The 24,229-nt window shown below is 38.8% G+C and overlaps 1 protein-coding gene across 1 annotated transcript in view; it reads right to left on the bottom strand.

Annotated features, from left to right (window-relative positions):
- The window catches only part of LOC121673380 (ephrin type-A receptor 6), a gene marked incomplete at its 5' end in the record, with an annotated part of 112,048 nt that overhangs the window by 12,013 nt on the left and 75,806 nt on the right, over positions 1 to 24,229 (bottom strand). The window contains 3 exons of the mRNA XM_042046647.1: positions 1,140 to 1,289; positions 3,572 to 3,765; positions 9,363 to 9,512. Of these exons, the coding sequence (XP_041902581.1) occupies positions 1,140 to 1,289; positions 3,572 to 3,765; positions 9,363 to 9,512 (494 nt within the window). The remainder of the gene's footprint in view (positions 1 to 1,139; positions 1,290 to 3,571; positions 3,766 to 9,362; positions 9,513 to 24,229) is intronic.

Below are 24,229 nucleotides of genomic sequence, written 5' to 3'. Positions count from 1 at the left end.
AAATTACGGGATGCTTGGATAAGTGAGCTACTTGAGTCACCATGGCTTTTGCAAATAAAACTTCTATTTTATGAAACTACTTGTTTCCAATGGATGAAGATGATCCATTTGATACACCTCATTTGGATTTCCAAAAGCTTTAGGGAAGATTCCTCACAAAAGCTTTATAATGAAAATGAGGAGTAACTTCTGTGTAATATAGGGTGGAACATAATATGTAGCATAATGTGGTCTTTGCATCACTAAATAACTGGTTTAAAGACAGGATGTTAGCAGTAACTTGTCAGGTTTTACAATTAGTTATTGGTATAAATCTGCAGGGACCTCTGCTGGGATCATGTTGAACATTATTGTTCAGCAAATCAGTAAATGGTCTGGGGAAACAGCTGAGCAAGAGGTGAAGAACTCAGCTGGTGAGGCTGAATTGTTCAGGGTAGGAAGGGCCAGCTGTGCAGAGCTTTGGAATGATCTTACAAAACTAAGTGACTCTCCCATAATGCAGTAGGTGGAATTCAATGTAGGTGAATGTGAAGGGATACGTGTGGGAGAAAATCAGTCCTAATTTCACATGTACAATTCCTGATCTTAACTGACAGCTACCAGTATTAATACAGGCAGTCCCAGCATCAAATAAAATATTGGGAATTCATGGAAAGGGAACAGAGAGCAAAAGAGATCCCATCATCATGCTACAATATGAATCCATAGTTTGCCCAAACACTTCTATATTGAGTGCAGGGTTTGCATTAAAAAAACCCAATAGGGTGGTGTCAGAGATGGTTGGAACAACTTCCTTTTCAGGGCTGATCAGGACTTGATGATATTCACAGCAAAGTAAAAAAATATTTTTGCCACTGATTTCAGTGGTCTAGATCAAAACTGATTCCCCAGGAAACACGCTCATCCCTGGCCTGTGGTTGTGTTTGGTGTGATCACAGAGTGGAACTATCAGTTCTGAGTAAATCTATTATACATTTCACTTGTGTTGTTTTGGTAAATAACTGTATATGTCTTTTGTTAGATGAGCTAGGAAAGGAAATGAAAGCACGGTTCCATACTCCACAGTATTTGTGTGTCTGCAGCATCCAAACAAATTCAGGTTAATTAGTCACTGTAGGGATAATAGATGATGTACTTACTCAATATTCATTCTTGAAACCATATCCAAAGTTGTGAAACCTGCAGCCATGAAGTTATTTTTATACTGACCCATTTTTATGGAATCCAGCCAGTCACTGACTGAAACAAACAAAGGATATTCTGGAACTTCACCAGGTGAATCTGGCATTCTGTAAACAAAAAAAAATGCAAAGGTTACCAAGCAATACAAAATATGACACCCAATTTACTCTGGTAGACACTGTTTTTACTAAAAGGCAGAAGGAATGAGAGAGGAGTCTGAGCTGTAAAGGTCAGATCTTAACTGAGGATCTCTTTAACCCATTGTCTAAAGCTTATAAATCACATCAATCTGCCAAGTTGCACGACTTAAAACAATACATTTTATTACAGAACTGCAGCTCAGTAACACACTGAGGAAAAGGCCTCTCCCACTGCTCTTATTTTTGTTCCACAGAATGTTTCCTTGCAGATCGACACGTTCAGGATTATAGTAATTGGTTAATGCAGCAGTCAATGTAGAGGACAAAGAAAATTTAGCATAAGCTGCCATTAAAAAAATTAAACCACCATGAGATGATTTTTACATTTATCTACAACTGCCCCCCACCGCCGATGGCGCCTTATTGTGATACCATTATGCTACAGGAACACTTTGATTACAGTACTCAAAAGCTAAAACTCACCCTAAAAGAAGCAAAAAGAATAAAATATTATATCTTTGCTTTTACATAGAATTACAGAGTAGCCAATAAAATTGGAGCTAATTTAGTCTCATTTCTTTTTAAGTTCTTTGCCCTAATATTATCACAACTGAGACAAAGATGGGAAAAAAAAGATTCCAATTTTGGTGCATTGATTTCCAGTTTTCTGTTGTGTGCCACACTTGGGAGGGCTCACAACTGCCACTGGCTTTATGCATTTTGTGTAGAGAGACTGTATGAACAAAATGCAGAAAATGCACACTGCTGTTTGTAAAAGCTTTATGATAGTCTTTAGGAGAAAGACACAGTTTATTGAAAATGAAAATTTAGACACCAAAAGCCAGCCAACATTATGGAACATGACTTAATGTGTAATGTAGGAAGCAACACAGCCCAGTGTCTTAACGTACCAAGTTTTACCCACACATATTCAAATACATGAAGTACAGTGATTTTCATTCATATTATCAAAATGATAGAGGGAGACACTAAAGGACAGGAGAACACTGTTAAGTACAAACTGTAACTAAAGACCTACCATGGTCCCTTCCCATCTGAATTACTCTATAGTTCTATAGAATAACTGCTGACCTTCTAAGTTACCCAACAACTGCATCAAGCACTCTCAAATGAATGGAAAACACTTTCCCAAGCAGGTGAAGTCAACAATAGTTCAATAAAGCAGAAATCTTTTAGATCTTTAACTATGATTTAAAATAAAAAGAGATAAAAATACATTACTCTGATGCTAAATAAAGTGATCCAGGTACAAATAGCAAGCCATAAAAAAATTTATATGCATATACACATAGAGGCTGCTAACTCTAGGGGATGGATATTTAATCCCACAAGTCCCCCTAGTCTGTGTTGATGAAATGGCTGTAAGCCTAACTCCAGGTTTTCCTACCAACTTCTCCATTCAGGCTTTCCCACAACAAGGTACCAGCCCGAATTTTGCCTTGTTGCTCAGCCCTTCTTAAAAGCATTTAAAGGTTCTCAGCAAGCCCCACTCAGGGCTTGAGAACCCCTTATAAACCTAGGGAGTCTCCATGAAAACACTTTTATCTTAAGGTGACTCTTAGTGGTGAATGAAGAGAGTGAGGCCACCTGGACCTTCACGGATTTAGGCTGATATGCAGGGACAGCTTGGATCAATAAGCCTACAAATACTGACAAATTCTTCCACCACAGCCTTGCTTATCCTGTGGCTGCATTCATTTCTGTAATATTAATGAAAAAAACCCCTGGGCAACAGTATCAAGAATTTGTTGTGGAATGGTAACAGCATAATCTCTTATTTGTCACTGCTGCCCTTCTGCTGCAGATAAATAAAGATTTAGCAAGCTAAGACACAGTTCACAAATTGCTTGAGCACTGTCAGATAGAGAGACAGGCTGTTGAATGGAGAAAAAAAATTACAAAGAGAAAACAGGCACATAGGAAAAACATACTCACCAAAAAAAAGAACAAAGAGATTCACAAAGATTAAGGATAGACCGTGCACAAACAGAACTTAGCCAAAATTATAATAAAAAAGCCTAATATTTATAGAAATGAAAAAAACCTCCTTCTACAACAGTGTATTAACAATAAAGCAAACCTTAAAAAGGACTTAAAATGATTTGAACCTGCATGACTTTAGGAACTCAGAACTTTGTGGTCCTCCCACTCCTATGTAATGCCCTAAACCACATAATGATAGCCACTATGTGTTATGAAAAAACAAAATGTACCAAATAGAGTCTTACACAAGTACGTCCTCCACTAGGGTATGAAGGGTGCTGGGATTGCGGATCAGCTTGTCCAGGAAGCTGACAATGTCACTGAATTTGGGACGGTGGTTCCTCTCCTTCTGCCAGCAGTGAAGCATTAGTTGGTGAAGAGAAGCTGGGCAGCCCATGGGAGCTGGAAGCCTGTAGCCCTCTTCAATGGACAGTATAACCTACAGAAATACAATGTGTATGATTACCAGGCATTAAACTGAAAGGACAGGCCGACACTGACAATTAGAAACCAGGGAGGATAAATTATTAATGGCACAGCCACCCTCACTTGATGCATTGCTGGGGCTTCACTCAGGGAATCAGGACTGGCAGGGGTGTGACCAGAGGAGACATGAAATATTTTGTAGGCATATGAAACACAGTAGGAACTTTTTTAGGCTCTCTGGTCATCCTCTTCAAACAGCTGAGAATGGAGAAGGGGAATAAAGAACTCACCAAAATCACCATCATTTTCATCTACTTCAGGAGCCACAAACTCACCTGGTGTGGCCACTGCATCTCAGCATGCTGTAATATTTGCATTCTGACACAGCGTTTGTATGCGGCAATGCCCCTATACACTTAAGCACTAAAAATACACATTGTGGCCCCTGACAAATTTACTTGGTGTTCACATGTTTCTGCTGATCCTTAGAGTATGATTAAATCAGGCAATGTCCCTCACACCAAGTTACAGCACAGTTATTTTGGAGATTCCCTCAGAAACCTGGATGTCCGAGATGTTTATGACTAAACGAAAGTTAATAAAATTATGGTATTACCCTAAAGTGAGTGAGACCTTCAGATCTAGAAAATGTGTTTGGTAAGGATTTGGAAAGAAAAGAGGTCTGATGCCAAAGGTAAATCGCAAGTATGAAAAATTACAGTTGATCAGAGTTGAAGGAAAGCTGACTTTTAGTAATACAAGTAGTAAAAAATACTGTTTGAAAATGGGATCGCATATCAGCATGGCTGGATAGGAGTTAGCAGAAGTAGGTAAGGTCCATGGAAAGCTTACATGGATCCATCCCATGAAAGATTTAAAAAACATGAGGAGAGGTCAGTAGGTTCTGCAATGAGTGGTGGTAGCAGTGGGGATGATGTTACAAATTACAGAGTCAGGATTTTTTTGGTTTAAAAAAGAATGCAAAGCTAGACAGTGGCTAATCAAAAACAAAGCTAGGAAAAACACCAACCCTACCACACATGCATCACCCTCCCACATAAAAATCCAGCTAGTGCTAAATGTTGTCTAATGTACAAATGATTGTACACAGTATTTATAACCACACAGTGCACTTAGGAGGAACATACCGACTGCATTGATCCCCACTGTGCTGCAAGGAGACATCCATCATTTTCACACAGATGTATGTACATGCTGCAGACATATTAATGCAGCTGGAAGGGGTTACATTAAACTGTTTACAGCAAATCAATGTTTTACAGCACCAGCTCTGGCTTCAATTTATTCAATCTTATTATCCTGGAATATATCCCCGTTCTCTATTTGAATTCTGAATTAATGTTGGCTCTGCTCAGCAATGCCTAACACTTACGCTGCAAGCAATATGTAAATAAAATAAGAGTAATGAAGCTACACTAGGACCTGAGCTCCCCTTGATGGCATGGCAGGAAATGGAACCAGGTTTCTGTACCTGCTCACAGCTGATTGTCTGTGTTTTATAAACACAGGTGACTTGGTCCTGTAATGTACATGCTGCTCTTAGAGGAAAAGATGCCATCCCATTGCCAGAGAAGTATTTCCTTCAGAACCTTGCCTCCCACTGATGAAAACGTCCCCGTGGACTCAAGATGGGCGAAACTCAACCCCACGTGCACGGAATTTTATTCACATTTGTTTTTACATTTATTATTAATGTATCTCAAGCAGTTTGTCCAAAGTGGCTTCATAAAACACTCCTGACAGTGAGGGGCAGAGCTTAGCTGGTAGTGGCCACTGAAGAGGCCATCCTTAGCAGCCCAGAAATGCAGATACCATCATGTTTACATTTAACTGTGCCTGTTGCAAATGATGAATTTATGAAATGTATTTTGCTTTTAAGGCAACAGGAAAACTGCTCTACTTTTATGAGACATACAGCATTTGCTCAACACAACAATAGAGGGCTGATGAGACTTTGCTGAAGTAATTTATTCAGGAAAAACCCAGAAGCGACCATAATTTTCCAGACATATTTTCTCTGCCACACTTTATTTTAACATATCTTTGAAAATGAAGTCACAGTGCATTTTGTTTCCTCTCTTGTTCAAAAAGAACATTTCAGTATGAAGAGAAATGCCAGCTGGTACTGGGATAATTATAATTTCTCATTAATACCAGCACATTTTAAAAATAAATTGGAAATATTGCCTCATTAGTATCCCTTGTGAGGCAAGTATTATTTTTAGAGTCTAAGAAGCAAGAGTAAAGATGTGATAAGTGTCGAATACTGCAATGGGAATCAAGTCTCAAAGGAAGAATTAGAGCTTTTTAGTTCCTTATTTATTAATATATTTATTTTAGCTCTTGCTCTGCCACGTGCATAGCACCCATCTCTCTCTGTTCAGAGAAATCAGATATCCATGTACCTAAAAGGGAAGAAGTATTAAGTTTTTCTTAGCAATATAAAATTATATATTATAAAACATGTAAAGATTTTACATGTTAACTCCTTTCAAATGCCTTTTTCCCATGTCAGTTTAAGGCTGACAAAGCACCACGTTAATCATGAAATCTGCATCTACAAGAAGGATACAGCAACAGCTTGTTTGATGTTAGACATAGCTGTGAAGTTTGACCACAGAGTTAGTATTATATATTGGTTATGATACCAAAATTGTCTGAACAGTATTTTATGGACTTCTACAGGAAATTTATACAAGTTTAATTTCAAATTAATTGGCAACTGGCAAAAATTCCATCTGAAAATGAAGCTGTAATCTTCCTGATAGTTTCATTATTAATAGTAACATAGATTCTTGCTTTCAAAAGTTAACTGACAGCTTTTTTAATGAGACTGAGACAGAAGAGAGTCCAGAGGGACATTGTCCCTGTGTCCTCCTGACATCTGAAAAATTTACCAGGAGGGAGAGGCAGCTGCTCCTGCCTCATGGTACAGAGCCAATCCCAGGTGCCTGCCAAGTGTTTTGATATCTGTGGGTTGAGAGAACTGTATTAGGATAAGTTTATTTTTTCAGTATTACAAGAAACTTTCAGGAGTGTAAGGAGTTTTATTCTGTTTGCTACAGTAGTTTTCTTGCATACCAATCACAAATCCATTAAATATTCTTTTCATTTTTTTTTTCTTCTTTTTGAACGCTGTAGCTCTGCACCATGCACTAATTTATACGGTGGCCTCTAACAGGTGTCCCAGTAGACTTCACTCACAGCTGTTCTACAAACCAGATGCATGGAATATAAATCTTCCTTCCCTCACATGAGCATTAGCAAGCCAGGCTCTTAGCACAATCTGTTCATCAGTACACTAGTTTCCTTGGAAAGTTCAATATCTTGGCTAATGTTTATTAATTAAGCAATAAGACACGACAGACTGTGCAGCAGCCCTAATTAATGGACACCTCTGGTGCCTGCCACACATCTAAGAAGTGCATTAATCAGCATCAACACAGTTTGGAAGTGACTTACCACGGTAATAAAATGGTTATTTACTTAAACAAGAGCATTTCTCAAACTTAGAAACATTTTTAAGCCTCTGCATTATGCCATGTACAGTATTAATTTTATGAGAAGCATTTTTCAACTGAGTTTCCTTAAGTTCAGCTTCCAAATCCTTGCTGAGGAATATAAATAGAGGATACTGGATTTGCAGAGGTGTTGAGTCATTCTGGATACCTGTGAGCAGCTGTAGTCTCTGAACACCAGACTGGGTTTATTTAGGTGGCAGGTACCAGTTTAGAACTTCTCACATCAGCTGTGTTCATCACTTACTTAGCCATGGTCTAAAAAAGTGAGTTCACTTCCCTAAGTTATATAATCAGAAAAGTAGTTGGTAAGATGGAATGGGAAAAAAACACTCCAAAACCAGACCTGGCTCTGCAGAGTTTATACTTGGAAAACTTTTGGTGATCTACCAAAATCCACCCAATTCAAGAAATATTTAAATTTCTATCTAGAGAAGAGCTTTATTATGATCAAAACTCAGTAAGTGTTTTAATGGTAATGTCAGCAGACATTTTGATGTAGCAGAACATCTGACTATACCCATGCAAGACCTTATCAACTGTTGTTTGCATCCTGTGTCTTTTATGAATCTGTTTAGTGCACATCCCTCTCTGTTATTTTTCCTTCCATCTGTGCAGTACCACTGACCTTTGAAAGTCCTATTATTTCTGCAAAATAAGCTCCTGTGAATTCAGGGTAATTTATTGTACTAAAAAGCCCATCCCAATATCCAGTAAAATAAGCTTTACTTTATGTCTAATAACTTGGAATTTTCCAATGACACTCGAAGTCACTAAATGTATGTAGAAGGTCACAGGTGCTCACTGCTCTCATTCTGGCACTGAAGTCCTGTGGGTAGGAGAAAAGGAGTCCTTTGTGCTGGGAACTGCTGAACTGCTGGGAAAGCCCCCAGCAACTGGCATCATTAGGGCCTGCAGCATTATTTTGTATTAACAGATACTTTTATTTTGGATGTAGGAGTAATTAAATGTTGCTATCTTCATGCTGTAGCTGATTATTTAATATATTCTAAATTGAGAGGTTTGTGATAGTCTGCTTTTTTGTTTCTGATGGGTTTGGTTGTTTTTTTCCTTTTCTTCCTGAAACAGTAAAATTATTTTTTCAAATTAAAATCTCTCTCAGATCCTTATCCCCAAATGACCGATCAGCCTTAACAAGCAACCAGACTTGAAGAGCTGAATAACTTAGCAACAATGTAAAAACAGCCATCTGGGAAAGTCTTGTCAATTCTTCAGAACCAATGCAGAAATATTCTAAGCACATATATAAGAGAGGTTAAGGCGGCTTGGCTGATATTCCACATTTTGACATAGAGATTGATGGCTCGTGTGAAGACCAAGTGTACCAGTTTGAGCTGTCACAGGGACCCATCAAACAAGAGAATTTGTGAAATTTAAATTGCAGTAGAGAAAAAAACCCCATGATTTCCCCTTTTCCATGCTTCTTTTTCTAGAATAAACCTTCAATTATACTGGAAGCAAATGTGGGATTTTTTTTAATTGTGAAGGCTTATTTGGCCACCGCTTTTGGATTTAAAAAAAAGTCAGAAGAAAGCATAACTTTTTTATGAGGAAGAGCTATTGTCCTGCACTGTGGTTAAGCCTATACATAGTTTGCAAGGTAAGAAGAATGCACTGAATTCTTAGAAAGGAGAATTGACAAATACATTTCTCATGGCAGCTTCATTCTTTCAGAATTTAACCATGGGTGCCCACTGAAGGGCAGTGTCAGACTGTACTGGAGATAAGGGGCCAACTCCATCAGAATAGTTCCAGTATTCCCTCGAGTTTTGGTTTACAACTTCACTGAGAACTTCATGCACTTGCCTATGATTCTTTGGAATAGTCTTTACTCCATGGGAGGAAGCAGGTCAAGGTTTGAGCTAGAGAGGGCCAAGTCTTCAGGTTGCATAAATAGCCTGCCCCACTGAAGTTGACAGAATAATGATGATTTAAATGAGCTGAGATTCCAGCCTAGAAAGGGAATTGGAGAGCAAAGCAGGGCAGGGAGTGGCAATAACTTTCCAAGGACACTTCAACGAGTTGCAGATTAGTCCTGGGCAGTACTCACATCCTGGTTGGACATCTCCCAGTATGGCCTCTCTCCATAGGACATCACCTCCCACATGACAATTCCGTAGCTCCAAGCGTCACTGGCTGAGGAGAACTTCCGGTAAGCGATGGCTTCAGGAGCAGTCCACCTGATGGGGATCTTCCCACCCTGGAAAATTGGTTGAAAATTGGTCAATATGATTAGGATACAGAGTAATGCATGTTTAAAAGAAAAAAAAATTCTGGATTCTGAGATTCTACATTCTGACTTCCATCAATTTGCCTTGTCAATTTGCTGCAAGTGGAAAGGAAGAAATATGCCTTTTTATGGAATTCGAAAAAAATTTGATTTCATATGTAGTCTAATTCACCAATACCTGCACTCTGTGAAAACAGCCCAGTTCAAAGAGCAGAAAGCATTTGAGATGATTAATGTTTGTTCAGTCATATAAATAATCAGAACACGCCTTTTGATTGAAAACATCCCAAGCCTTAAATTCCTAGTTTGTTGACATTTAAGCTTTTTCCCTAAATGAAACAGAAACATCTATTGCAAAACGGAACACTGAAAGCTCTTAATAAAATTATGTAATCAGAAAAGAAGCTATGGGTGTTCTGCACACTTTCAAAGCATTACATTCGATGGTATATTTTAATTTTTGTTGTGCCCTTTAAATATCCAGGCAGAAAACAAGCCCAGTGTGTTCCTAAATGGGCATTTCCTTAGGATATTCAACAGTGTCATTCTGCAGCCTACAACTTAAAAGCCAAGCTGTCCCACCAAAAAAAGAGTAAGGAATCAATCAACACGCCTAACTTACTGTTTACAAGACCACAGGATGTAGGACTTTTCTCTGACATTAGTACTTTACACCACTGTATCTCTTCTATTCTCTCATAAATAGTTTCTGTATGAAAACTACTTTTCCATGTCAGAAAAAAAGAGGTATTTCCTCTCCAGGTACATTGCTCATTTCAAAGGTATATTTTTTTCTTTTCAAGACTGTACATTTATCATCATTCTCATGGAACTCTTTAGAGAGAGGAAAGCAGTATGGTGAAGGTGCCACTAGATGGTAGAAGGAAGCAGTCAGCAGAGCTGAGCTCACTCAGCAGTAGTTGCTTTCAACAAGCAGTAATAGATTCTGCTCAGTGTTATAATTGTATTTCTGACTGAAACAAAAGGGGAAATGAACTAGAACATCCGTTTGGCAATCGAGAGAAGCCAAAGTTAAAAACAAGTATGTAAATCTCTGTTAATTTGCTTTGAACGTATAAAAAGTTGTCTGTGAGTTGTTGAGGCCTCACTTCAGCTGGCTGAGAAGCTGTTTGTTCTACCAATAAATGGTTCAAAATCCAAGCTCTGTGTCTGTGAGGATGTGCCACTCAGCCAACGCCTCCTTTGTGATGGGAAATGCACGGTTAACATTTATGTTGCATGACAGTGGCCAAGATGTCCTTTGTACCATGTTACATTTTTTACAGCTGCTTTTTCAAAGCCTTTGCTTCCTCACATGTGGTAAACCACTTACTGATTTTAGCACTAATAAGGTATTTTTGTATTTTTGCCCACATACCTCCACTACCTGCCTTTCATTTATCCATTATCCTGGTGGTCACAGCACTCCTCTGGCACATCAGAGATGCAAAAGACTTTATGCCTCAGCTGCTGCCACCTGCCCTCACCAGCACTGCAGTGAGTGATACTCTTCGTCCCTTCCTGGTACAGCTGTTTCACTTGGGAAGCAACTAAAAGCGGTTTTTGGGTATGAGACTGAAGAAACGGGGACAAAGGAGAGTTGTGATAAGATGTTCTCCAAGGAAAGGCCAGGCTGATTTCTTGTCTCTTCTCCAGGAAGTATTTATTTAATACCTTCTAAAGAAATTGGGTAAGAGCACTTGGTGTTTGATCTCAGAGTCTGGTTTCAGTAGCCTTTTCATGGAATATGCAAGGCCAGGCTTCCTGAGGTAGAGGAAAAATCAGCTATTTGATGCCACAAATGTGCACCTTACACTGGGATGTCCAACCAAAAGGATGCATCCTCTGAGAAAAAGAGGGTTTTAGGGTCTAACTGCAAAAGATACTTGAAAAATATCTCTTCACACCACAGAGTTATGGGTCTTTTGCTTTCTACTGGATCGGGTTTAGTTCTCTATTTCCAAACATTTTATCGCCAAACTTATGTAATTCCATCCTCAGTTAGATTCCTGTTTTGGAGAGTTTTATTAATAATTTATTGTTTTTTGAATTTTAGCGAAATTCTTATGTTAATAATTAAATATCTACTTGTAGGTAAAACAACAAATCTATACATGCGAATAAAAGGCATTTGGATATTTATACATTTTACATTTAATGTCCATAACATATTATGGATAACATAACAGGAAAACTGTCTTTACACTATATTCTTTCCATAAAGCTGATTTTGTATTCCCAAATTATACTCAAAAGAGAGGGCACGTCTTGAGCAGTGTTTGCAGCTAGATTTGTGACTCCTGGCTAAATAAAAATGAGTTTTAAAGAATCTGATCAAACTCTATAACTACTTTCATGACACAGCTTTACCAACTGATCCCTTTTGGACTGAAACAGTAGTGGCTCATTGCATGTGAAAATGAGACTGAAGAACAGAATCTTAACAAAATTCAAGGCAGTTCATGTTCAAGGGCATAAGATGTGTTCAGAGTTGTAATGTAAAATAAAATCCTTTTGTGCTGGCTCTAAAAACCTCTAAAATTTTTACAGTGGATTCATCTTGTGTATGAAGTTGTTATATTCATAAAAATGTAAATTTCAGTACTTAATTATGTTTGCAGAATATCTTTTTATGCAAAAAAAGTTGTTTTATTTATTTGAAAGCCATTCAAAAGGTGGAGATTGCAATATGAGAACCTTAAGAAACATATATGACTGAAGAGTAGTCATAGTTGCTCATGCATAATAAAAGAACACATAAGGTTTAGAGTGGCTGAAAATGCATTTCCCATTTCTGATTAGAGTAAAAAACAGTGCTACTGATACTGGATATGCCTTTTTATATTTTAATCTAACGGGGGAAATAATAAAAGCAATACTTACTGTTTACACAACGCCTCACCTTCAAATCAAGATAATTTATAAATCATCACTTTGCTGCTATAGCAATGAAATCTCTCAGAGCTGCCTGCATTAGAAAGCCTTATTTGCTTTTAGGTAATTCTCTCTTTTTTTTTTTTTTTGGGGGGGGGCGTTGCGGGGGTTTGGGAGGAGGGGCAGAATGGGTGTTAGGAAACAAATTGTTTTCCTGCTTCATCTCATACATTAATAATGATATCAGTGATAACCTAATTTTATTTTCACACAGTGAAATAACACTAACTCCACTGTTCAAATAATTAGAATTCAGCCTTTTTTCCTGTATGCTGCCAGCTGAGCAGTGCCTATCTCCTCATTTTTTTTGTGATTGTAATTTAATAAGCAATTTTACCACGCAGCATCAAGGGTCCCCTTGGAATTATAATATTAGGCTCCCATTGCTGAGCTTGTAGAAGAGTTCAGAGATGAGCCCTTGAAATGAAATTTACCCCTCAGCCACACCTACACACACGCTCGCTTTCCCTGCAGAACTGGCAACAGCACAGTTTGCCACACATTTGAAGGCAGGACTGGAACTCCATGGTGCAGAACACCTCATTCTTTACCTCAGGCCATGCATGAAAGAGAGACAGTCTTCACAAAATGCCATCTCTCCTCTGAGCTCACAGCACCAAAAAGTGCCTATGATGTCTTGTGTGGCCACAACTGTGTTTTTGCTTTCTCTGGTCTGATTTTTTTTTCTATTCTGCATGTTAGACATCTCTTTAAAACCAGGAGGCATTAACAGTTCCTTTAATTAAAAATCAAACCATATTTCTAAACTCCAGTTGAACAATGTAGCTGGCAGCTACAGCCCATTATTCTACCAAAAAAAGGTTGGGATGTATCAGCAAGCTCAAAATGTGTGATGTGAAGAAACAAAGGAGGAAGCCTTTTAGATGCCCAGAACTTCTGGCATGCCCTGATAACTCATTAAAGTGAGGAGTGGTAGCACTGAGAGCCTGAGATACAGAACTGAAGGCAAGGTGTGTGTGAATTCCTACTGCATGTGCACAGGCAGCAGCACACAGCAGCAGCCAGAAGCAAACCCAGCAGGTGCACCAGGCTCACCGTGCCCCAGAGATGTGAGAAATGCCTGTTCCTGTTGAAAAGCCTGTTCTGGATTTTCCTGGAATGACAGACAACTTCAGAGGGACTGTCACAGCACTGGCTGCAGTTCTCCTAAATGCTGAGGAGCTAACCCATCAGACCCAGGTGCACAGGTATCTAGAACTGTCTAGTTCTGGGAGAAAAGGTGCTGAACTGTGTATACCATTAGTCTGATCTGGCACGGGAACTCCTGTGCATCTGTCGGTTACTGCTCCTTCATGTGCGATGTCACTGGATCGTGCAATCATTTTCCAAGACACAAGTATAGTACCTGTCTGTAGCTCAGTGACAGAAACAGGGGGGAAAAAAGAACTTCAGAGTGAAGAGAGACAAAATTAATGAAAGATAGTTAGTTTTAAATATTGGACATAATTCATCATTCTGTACAAAAACCTTCTGCCACTTTACTGGAGTGATGCTTTTATTTGATGCTCAAATTTTTCATGAGCAAACCTACAAGCAGTCAGAATTTAACATCCTCAAAATCATAATTTAGAACTATTCAGTACTATCAACAGTCTTCTGTTGTGTCTATTGAAATATCAGAGGAACTACATGGCAAGATAACAAAACTGCTCTGAAAAAGCATTTCGGAATTTGCGCTCATTATGCCAAATTCCAGTCAGTTCTACCAGTCTCATTTCCCTCAGAATTGAAATGAATAAATCCCCCTGATTTTCAAAAAGACTGAATTTGCTTTTAATCTCTGGGAAAATATTAATTTTCTTTCAAATATCCTGATTAACAATGCTGAAGTTAAATATGTGGAACTTGATTTTTCCCCTTAAGTTAGCTATTCAAATATCCAGAACAAGTTATTTATGGCTTTGAGAACATGTTAATTTTAGTGTCTGTTAACCCCTACACTGCATATCTGTTTGTGTCTTCCAAAAGAGGGAAAGCTCTTGATGGATGGAAAGAATCAGCACTGAAAATATTGGCAGAATTAAAGCAGACAAGATAAAATGTCTGACCACAGATCATCAGAAACACTTCACATTAACCAGCACTGATCAGAAGTGTATCAGGGTGATTCTCCAAAATACTCCACACCAACCTGCATTTTGTCTTCCTAAAGGCCATGAGATGGATGCATTGGGTAGTGCTACGCAGACATGCAAACCTCCAGCAAGGCAGATATATCCTACCCTGTGACCTTTTAGCTCAAAAAATTAAAGAATTAAAATATTAAATTACTTTGCTAAAATTCAGAGAATTACGAAATCAGGAACACTCTCTAGTACAGTGGAGATTCTCATTTGGAGTGGCAGCAGCATTTATTTCCTTTGAAACAAAGCCCTTCAGCATGCAGGCCCTTGCCTGCTCTGAGGCACTGATCTTACCTGGGGCTGAGAGATCATAAGAAGGCTGTTAAAAATGCATAGTTCTGACCCTCAAAATCCACATAAGTGAAATGGTAGTGCTTATTTTTGACCATTTACATCTATCCTGCCTTCGTATTTTCTTGACAGGGCAATTTAAGGAACTTGATACAAAGACACAGCAAACTCCCAAATACAAGTGGTTGATACCATTGCCTCTTGTTTGTGTAATGAACTGGACTATACATCTTTTCTTGATAGACAGGATGCCTTTATCTACAAGGTGCTCATTGAAAATCATGGATTTTTTGCCAGAAATATTAGTTAAGTTTTAAAATATTTGTTTAGTTTTTAAATTACGAAGTCTTTGTTCATTCCAGGCCAGGCAGGTCAGTAAGGACTGGTGGTGTCCTCAGAGCCCTGATGAGAACCAGTCAAGTGTACACGGACAGATAAACCCAAGTATTTTGGAAAATCTCTTTGAGACTGGTCTCTTGAAAAGTAATGATGAGACTGGTAGGGCCAAGGAGCCTCATACTGTTTTAGAGAGTGGGATTTTACATTTCTTTAGGATTAAGAATCCATTTTACAGTATTGTGTGCTTGGCTCTCAATCACAGAGAAACCCTTTCTCCTTCTGAAATTAAATATCAGGAGCATGCATCTCTACCAAAGCCAGTTTAGAAACTATAGCACTATTTGACAGTAATGATAGGAAAAAATGTCATTTTTCCTTGAAACTAATATTTCTGGCAAAGATCTATCTCTTTTCAAGAGCATCAATTTCAAGCTATCTGCCAGCTGTGTCAGCACAGCTCCCATTACAGCTGTAACCAATTTCTTGAGAGTTACTCCTCCAGAGTCCTTCAATCTGCACATCCAGCCCATCCACTTTGCTTACACAAGGGGTCCTACCAAAGTCAATGGAAAAGGTGAAAAGGATTTTTTTTGTTCTGAGATGCTTATTTGAAGGATACCTTACGTTGCACAACTCTGCAACAAAGGAATTTGCTACATGGTCCATTCTTCAGCAGAACTGAATTACCAAACACAAATATTTCTCTAAACTCAAGTAATTTAAGTTGAAAAAAAAGAACTTAACCAGGCACTGTCTTTCCTTAAAAGTATCAAGGAAGGCTCATCTCTGAAATTATGCCCCTGGCTTGCCCAGGGCTTCACAAAGTATTTATTATTGGATCAAAAATAAACTGTTGCCGTGCACTGCTTGAACACTGGATGTTATTATCTATCATTAAAGACTTCACAGCTAGTGATTTCCACACTCATATCTAGCTGACATGGACAGCAAACACTTCCCAAGTTTCAGGAATCAAGTGGCCTCTCTCTGTGCTGCCATAATCCCCAGATCATTCATTCTGCCTTGCTGCTGAACCCCTGCCATAATTCCTTCCACACCATACAATATGAAGTGGCCAGTAAAAACTCAGAAGCATCTGGGAACTTGGAAAGGGAGAGCACACTGCAATGGATTTAAATGTAAAATTAACACTATATAGGCTATAATACTATCTCCAGTAAACATTTTCATATTCTATTCTTTGGGATGCTGTTCTAGACAGAATAATGAATTCATATACAGCTTTCTCTAGGGTACATGAGATTTTATTTACCTAGGGCTTCTTCAAAATTCATTCCAGAAACAAGTTGGAAACACCACAAAAATTAGGCTTTTCTTCTGAGAGTTGCAGTACCACACATGGATGATCATCAGAATTATTATGAGGCTGAGCTACTCTGCAAGTATCACTGCTTTAGTTTTCATCCCAGCTGCATCAAGAAGTGCAGAGGAGAATTAATATCTTAGTAACTGATGAATTAAATTTTCTGCTCACATTTTTGTGAGGTCACTTCTCATTTTATCCTGAAGGAGTTTGCTAGTTATTTAAGTTTCAGTCAATTCATGGATAAGTAGCTGGTCGAAAGATGGGAAACCAACAGTCAGAAAGAAAAGGTCAGTTTTTAGAGTGGCATCCCCCAGAGATCAATGCTCATGTCCTGCTGGCAGTGTATGTAGAATCTATAATCCAAACCGAACTGGGAACTTGTAAAATGGTACTAGAAATCCTAAGGTATTCATGGTAGTAAAGATGATGAGGATTTACCATAAAAATATACCAAAGAACCTTATGATACTGAATTGCAAATTGATAAAACGTCACAAAATTCAGTGTCATAGTGATGCACACAGAATAAAATGCTCCTAACTTTACATAACAAATAACACAACTCTGTACTAAGCTGTCATGGTTCAAGACAGATCTTGTGGTTATAGCAGAGAGTTGGCTCTATAACACTATCAACCTCCTGCTCAAAAGCAGAGTAATGGAAAAAATGGAATGAAATTGTAAAAACAATCAGGAAAAGGAGAAAGCACAGCACTGTTGGAACCTAGGATATTCCTGCATATTGCTTGCTGATCACAGGCTTGATCCCACTTTCCAAAAGAGCACACTGAAACTAACAGACAGAATAGGTGATCAAAGGCACAGAATAAAAGAAACTAAGAATGGTCTATAAAACCCTGAATATAATGGATCAGACAATAGATGGGGATGATAGATCCAAGGTACATCAAACGTAAGTGGAAAGCAGCAGACTAAAAACATTAACAAAACTTTTTTTTTTTTTAAAGACACGTTGCTATGGGATGTCACGGACTCTAAAAATTCAAACCTTTTCAAAAGTAACTAGGTAAACTTAAGAGAAGAAATATTTGTGAAGGGCGTTACATACAAAGACCTGCCTCTGATTTAAAGGAGTCAAGCCACAGACCTGAACGCTCAATAACCTGAACTGAGAATGCATCATGTGCACAGCATGTGCACTCTTTTATTACTGAGAGCCTGGAATTCCTGCTTGGAATCTACCGCTTGTTTGCCTTTTGGATTCATGCTTCCAAGCTCACAAGCACTGCAGCTGTCTCAGGCCATTACTCTCTTCCCATCATCTCAGTCTGTTTGCAGGTAAAGTAGAAGCACATGGTTAACAGTGTCACTGGAAAAAAGTCAGTGATGTGCATGTCAACAGCATTTCAGGGGAAAATAATTTAAATTTAAAAATTAAATTTAAAAAAAATTAAAAAGTTAAACTTAAAGGAAGCCATCAGAAGTGAGGTGTTCTTTGATGTGAAAGAGTATAACTGTACATGGGTATCTGAAGGATCACAAGACATTTGGTTGTTGTTGTTGATTCTGTGATTACATTCTTATGTCTCTATCCATGTTTATGGATATCCTTTTTGACCAAACCTTTTGACAAAAGGAAAGAAACAGTTCTCCTGTTAGTAAGTTTTAGCAAAGGAGAAAGCATTGGGTACTTAAGGAGAAGAATCTGTAAAAGTACTGCCGTGAGAGAGTGGAGGCTGACTACTGGATGAACGTGTGGAGGTCTTATGTTTGCTCCATAGAGACATAACACTATCTTGTAATGATTTTAGTATCCTAACTTTCATCAGCAATAAATAATTTCACTAAGGGGAAAAAAAAAGGAATAAAAGTATTCCCAGACTGTTGGGAATCATGCAACATGTTAGTTTCATGTCTAGATCAGCCCATACTGCATAAAAATATGGTTTACATATTTAAAGAGAGATGGAAGAACAGCTGCTGATGACGGCAAAGCAGCTGAGTCGAGGGCCATGGATCAAGAAGCATGACAGGGACCACGGATGTGTCAAACACTGAGCACCATGGCCTGCCTTCCCTTCTGGGGACAGAGGGACAAAGACAAGGAAGGGATTGCCAAGGGCAGGGTGGGCAGTGAGGCTCAGCAGAGGGGAGGATGGTGACAGCCATTTCTCCCACAATAGGCCAAAATGCTCCCAGTGCCACCCTGCTGGTTTTCCAAAGAAAGGAAGTGTAGGAGCCACAGCTGCACCCCCAGCACATCTTTCTGCCAGCCAACCCCAGGCTGGGGGCTCAAAACCACTGGCATTTTCAAAGGCATGGATGGTGGGAAGGCAGAGATGGGAAAGGCATCCCAGGCTAGAACCAATCACAAACATGGTGTTCTAGTGTCCCTTTTGGCATTGTCACCTGCTCACTAGCTGTCACTTCAGGAAAATGCAGATCTCCCACTGTCTTGTGTCTGCCAGTTCTCTGCAGAGATCTCAGGGACCATTGGACATCTACAAATATATAGCTGATCCATTGCCTATTTCCCATGTATTTAATGAAAACCAGTACCAAGCAAAGCAGAGAGATCCCAGTATTTCTCCTGACAGACGAGCTCAGGATGCTGCTGTACTTCTGGGCCAGGCAGCAGCTCAGTGATCCATCAGGATGCACAACTTCAGGCACAATACAAGTTTCCCAGCTGGCAAATATTTGGGCTTCTGGGGAGACAAGTATAGGGATGTGGAAGGCTTATGGGTAACATGATACTAAATGAGGCCACAGGGGCATGGGAGGGATCCAAGCTTTACCAGAGAGGTAGAAGAGCATAGCAAGGAGCTGGAGGCATTGTGAAGGCACCTGGGGAGATTCTCAGAAGATCAGAAGCTGTGCTATTGAGGTTGCGGAACGCAGTCTGAGAACCAGGATAACTGTGGCATGAAAAGGCAGCTGATGTCTGTAATGGAGCCCCAGGACACAGGGCTTCATTAAATAAAATAAATGAAATAAATAAATGAAATAAATTCTTCCCACCTCCAGGAAGGTGTCCCACAGATTCACAGAATTTTCTGAGTAGGAAGCGACACACAAGGAACATGGAGTCCAGCTCTTACCCATTGCAGCAGAGCACAGTGTTATCAGACTGTAATTTCAGAAACACAGATGAAGTGTATCACCAAAAAACTGTCAAAGAAATGAACACATAAGAGAGTAGTTTTCAGTCCAAGTTAGGGCTGCTTCACAACAAAGCTTCTCTGATATTTCTATTTGGTGTAGTGACACAGTGGCACTGCCCATAGATCACTGCAGTGTGGCAGTATGCAAATTGTAGAATAATAGGATAACCATCTGTTGGATGATGAATAGTTTGGCACAGGAATGTGGTCAAGCCTTCCTGCAGATACCCACACTCACCCAGATCTCTGCCAGCTGCCTGAGTAAAGGGCACTGAACATCAAACTGGCTTCTACCTCACTCTCATCAGCAACTCACCAGAGCAAAGCCCTGACTGATGAGTCTGATGGCAGCTCCAGTCACACCAGTGGCAAGGCCAGTTTCATATATTGGTGTTTATACCGGTGTAATCTGGCTTACAGACACTGAGGATCTGCTTCTGACATTTCTTAGTATTGCCCTTCCTAGACTTTTGTACTTCTTTCTGTATCTTGATATACTTTAATTGAGGCTTGTGAATGGTGGCACTGGAATACCTTTTGTTCTGTAAGTCAGCTGGATTTAGACCTTGTAATCCCCAGATAGCATAACACTGAGTTTTTCTGATGGTGCATCATACTAAATCATCATCTGACTGATGATAATATAATGGGAATAACATATTAACAAAATTTATCATTCCTGTACCTTGCTCAGGGGATGTTTTACTTTATCATATGATATATTAGTTGTCACTTCCATGACATATTACAGTAAGACATCATCAGAACCATTTTGACAAAGTAGTAACTTTGATATTGGACATCAAGGCCAGGTTGGATGGGGCTTGGAGCAACCTGGGATAGTGGAAGGTGCTCCTGCCCCCCCACAAGGGAGGTTGAAACTACAACATTTTTAAGGTCCCTTCCAACCCAAACCATTCTATGATTCTCTCACTATTCTCTGACATCAGACTTGCCACTGGTGCTAAAACAGTTGTGGTTTATCTTAAAATGACACCCTCTAAGCAGTCAGAGCTTTTGCATTACCTTTGTAAGTTCACCACAAAGCTTCATCAAAGTAGCAGCCGAAAATTGTTTTGACCTTTTGGAGTGTCTCTACAAAAAAAATCCAGCATGTTTATTTCACTAAAAATAATGTACCTAGGTCAGAATCTTGGAAAACAAGGAGGGTTTTTTAAAATTATTATTTTAAATTTAGAAATGTTAATTTAGCAGAGGTAGATCATCAAATGACAGAGCTTCTTAAACCCCCAATTCGTTGAGAGACAGCCATTTTAATAATTTTCAGCATTCACTGATGGCCAAGCTGGCTAAACAGCCTTCAGGCACAGGTGCATGGCAGTCATGCTTACGTGGAAACTTGCATAATATACGGGTGCAACTTCTGCAGGAAGTGTCTTTTTGTGCTAACCACTCATATACACTGACAGTTTCTTCTTGTTCAATCATCTGAGCTACGTTTGTATACTGAAAAATGAACATATGCATATATGAATATACAGATAGGAAATGGATTTCCAGATCTCTGGTGGACAAACAAAAAACTGCATTGCAACAGGCAGCTCTAGCACAGCTGTGCCTGCAGCATCTGAAGGCAAACTCTTTCAGGTAATAGCATTGGAGAAGACAGGATAAATCAAATCATTCAGCAGAAATTAATGACATTTTAGGAAAATGCATTTTTCTCCTCTGTCTATAGATAGTTAGCAACTTACTCTTTTGCTCCCGCTTGATTTCTGGATTATGACCTTGTATACTTAAGGAAATTAAAGCCAACTGGTTCTGATATCAACAAAGCATGAAGTTATGGAATACCAATGCATGGTTTTGATTTCATATTTTCAAGGTCTTTTGTGTAAAGTGCTGAAGTTCAACCTTATCTTCAAAATCTGTATCACTTGAAAAGTGATGCTAATCACCAGAATGCTGATCAAGACAGTACTTATTTTCACACTCACAGCAAAGTAGGGTGTATTTTATAACAAATGCATTCCTCAGTTGCTTGTTTTTGGTGTAGACTGGGGAATTTCTGGAGCAGCCTGGTGATCATTCTCAAGAATTCCCAATAACCAGTGAAAATCCAGTGAAAGAACTGAAGGAAGAACTTGAATCTTTCAGAGGATGGGGATCATACTTGTACTAGCTGTTAAAACAGCTGTATCAAGACGAAAAAACTTCAGGTAAACTCTGTGGCCAGTGATTTAACACCACCAAAAACAACACTGAAAAGAAGCCACCATCCCTTACCAGCAATTTGCAGAACACTACTTGATTTATTCCAGGTACCAGAGAGCTGACTCATTACAGCCTTAAGAATCTGCTCTGGGAAATTGATACAGATGAGTCATGTATCCTCCTTAACAAACTTCCACACCTTCTGCAGTACTCTTTGAGACTGTCCCCATGACTACAGCATCAATGACTCTGGGGCAAATATTCTTTTCACTAATGAAAGGTAGATTAGGCTGAACTTTTGGCATAACTCAGCCTACTTTAAAAAAAAAAACAAAGTCATGCCCTCCATCCCCAATCACAAAAAAGTAAATGAAAGCAATGGACTAATTTTTTTTCATGTGCATTGCTTCTTGCAATATACACAGTGTTTCCATGGACTAATGCCATGGCATTTTATTGCACATTTGATCTTTTTTAAGTGCTTCAAAATCTTTCAGTTGTATAAGATTTTCAGCAGTGGAATATGGGCAATTGCTGCTTCATTAAAAATGTATAGCAAAAATAAGCATGAGTATACTTAAATAATTTTATTTATTTTGGCAGTTGAGGGTTGAAAAGCTCAGTGTTGAAACTGCCTTCTTTATATTCATGATAATCACAGCAAATGCACCATACAAAAACCTCGAGCCAGATAAACAATCTTGTTTTTGCATTGTTGCTCAATTGTCTTCACAATTCCCTAAAAGCCAATAAAGCATTTGTTGGAGGCACGTTGACCAATAATGATTTTTTCCAAGCACTGTAATCAAATGAGCAAACTTGTTTTTCACGCTTCCTATTTTATAAATATTTCCAAAAACAAGAGGTGATTTTGCTGAATGATTAAACCTGAAAATGGTGCAGTAACACTGCTCAGCCATTTTGCTCCTCAGCATCTTTTACAGCTCCCAACTAACTACTCCCATGGCATCCCTCTGAAGAAGCTGCTGTCTCCATTTCACAGTGGGAAAAACAAAGACAGAGGTCGAGGACCATCAAATATTCTGAATACCTGCAACTCCCAGTGGTAATAACTGAATTTCTGGATGCCCACTGTTACTGAAACCAGGCTGTAAATGATTTACATGAGTTAAACTGCAAGGCAGAAGAGCAAAAATCTCTGAAATAAAGTTTCAGCTTCAGCAGTCGTTGGCTTTCTGGGCTGTGCCTTCATCTCACATATGAGTTATGATAAATTTTGTAGTTATAAAAGCAGAAGAACAAAAGAATGGTCAACTGCTCTGAATGCTTATCCTTCACAGTGTGTTCACTAAAGTAAAAAAATCTACATACAGATTTTAAAGAATGAAATAGTCATAGGCAAAGCAGAACCAGTTCTGATTTGGAAAAATCACAATTATTCTCAGTGTGCATCTAACCAGGAAAGGATAAAGTATGTGATTGAAAGAAAGGTATTACCTCTACCAACTCTACCTTGGAGCAATCTTTATAATGAGCACCAGAGTCCTGCATTATATTCCATATGCAATTGAGAAATGTTGCTAAAGTTATTAAGCCACAGAAACAGATATAAATCTCTAGTTTGTTAAACAATGAATCATATTCACTACAATAAATAAACCTTTTCCTCAGTGCAACACTCTGTTGCATGTCCCAAAGTACAATGGTGTTGATCTCCCATCTCTGATTTTGTAAACACTAAATACCATTCTGCTGGTAAATTCTAAGATCATACAATCTGTTCTATTTTCTTTACTCAGTTTAGCTCTAAAGATCAGAAAGCAAGCTGATAATTTCTCTTTTTCTGTTATTCAACTTGCATGCTACCTCTCATAATGGAAATTCAGTTTCATATTTTAGGCTTAGATTTGTTTAGGGCTTTTTTTTTTTTTTTTTTTTTTTTTATTATCTATTAAGTCTTATTCCTCTTACCATTAATTTGATTAAACACACATCAGAACTACTAAGCTGCAGGAGCAAAACATTGGGTTTCTTGTGTTGCTCTGGGACTTGTCATCAAGCCAAACTCACAGATGTTCCAATGAACACGCAGCATTTGGTCCATTTCTAGAATAAACATCATAGCTTGCTTTATCCATACTGTCATGACCCTGGATAAGTAAGCAGCAAGATCAGCTGAGTCCCCTCACCTACACTGCACTTTTGATAAGCTGACACAAAGCAGGAAGCAAAAGTTAAAGAGGCAAAATTAGGGAAAAGGTAAAAAATCCTTGTGATTTTCATGCCTCATCCCAGAAGATTTTCTTCTTGGAAGATTGGTTTGTTGTTTTGCCTGTTGTGACAAGATGCATTTTTCTTACAAACAACAAGGCAGGTAGAAGTACTCAGAAG

The sequence above is a fragment of the Corvus kubaryi genome, unplaced genomic scaffold, assembly GCF_017639235.1.
Source record: "Corvus kubaryi isolate FWS band 111438036 unplaced genomic scaffold, C.kubaryi_AGA036_p1.0 65374, whole genome shotgun sequence".
Classification (NCBI taxonomy): Eukaryota; Metazoa; Chordata; class Aves; order Passeriformes; family Corvidae; genus Corvus; species Corvus kubaryi.
This window is presented reverse-complemented; position numbering and strand designations above follow the sequence as displayed.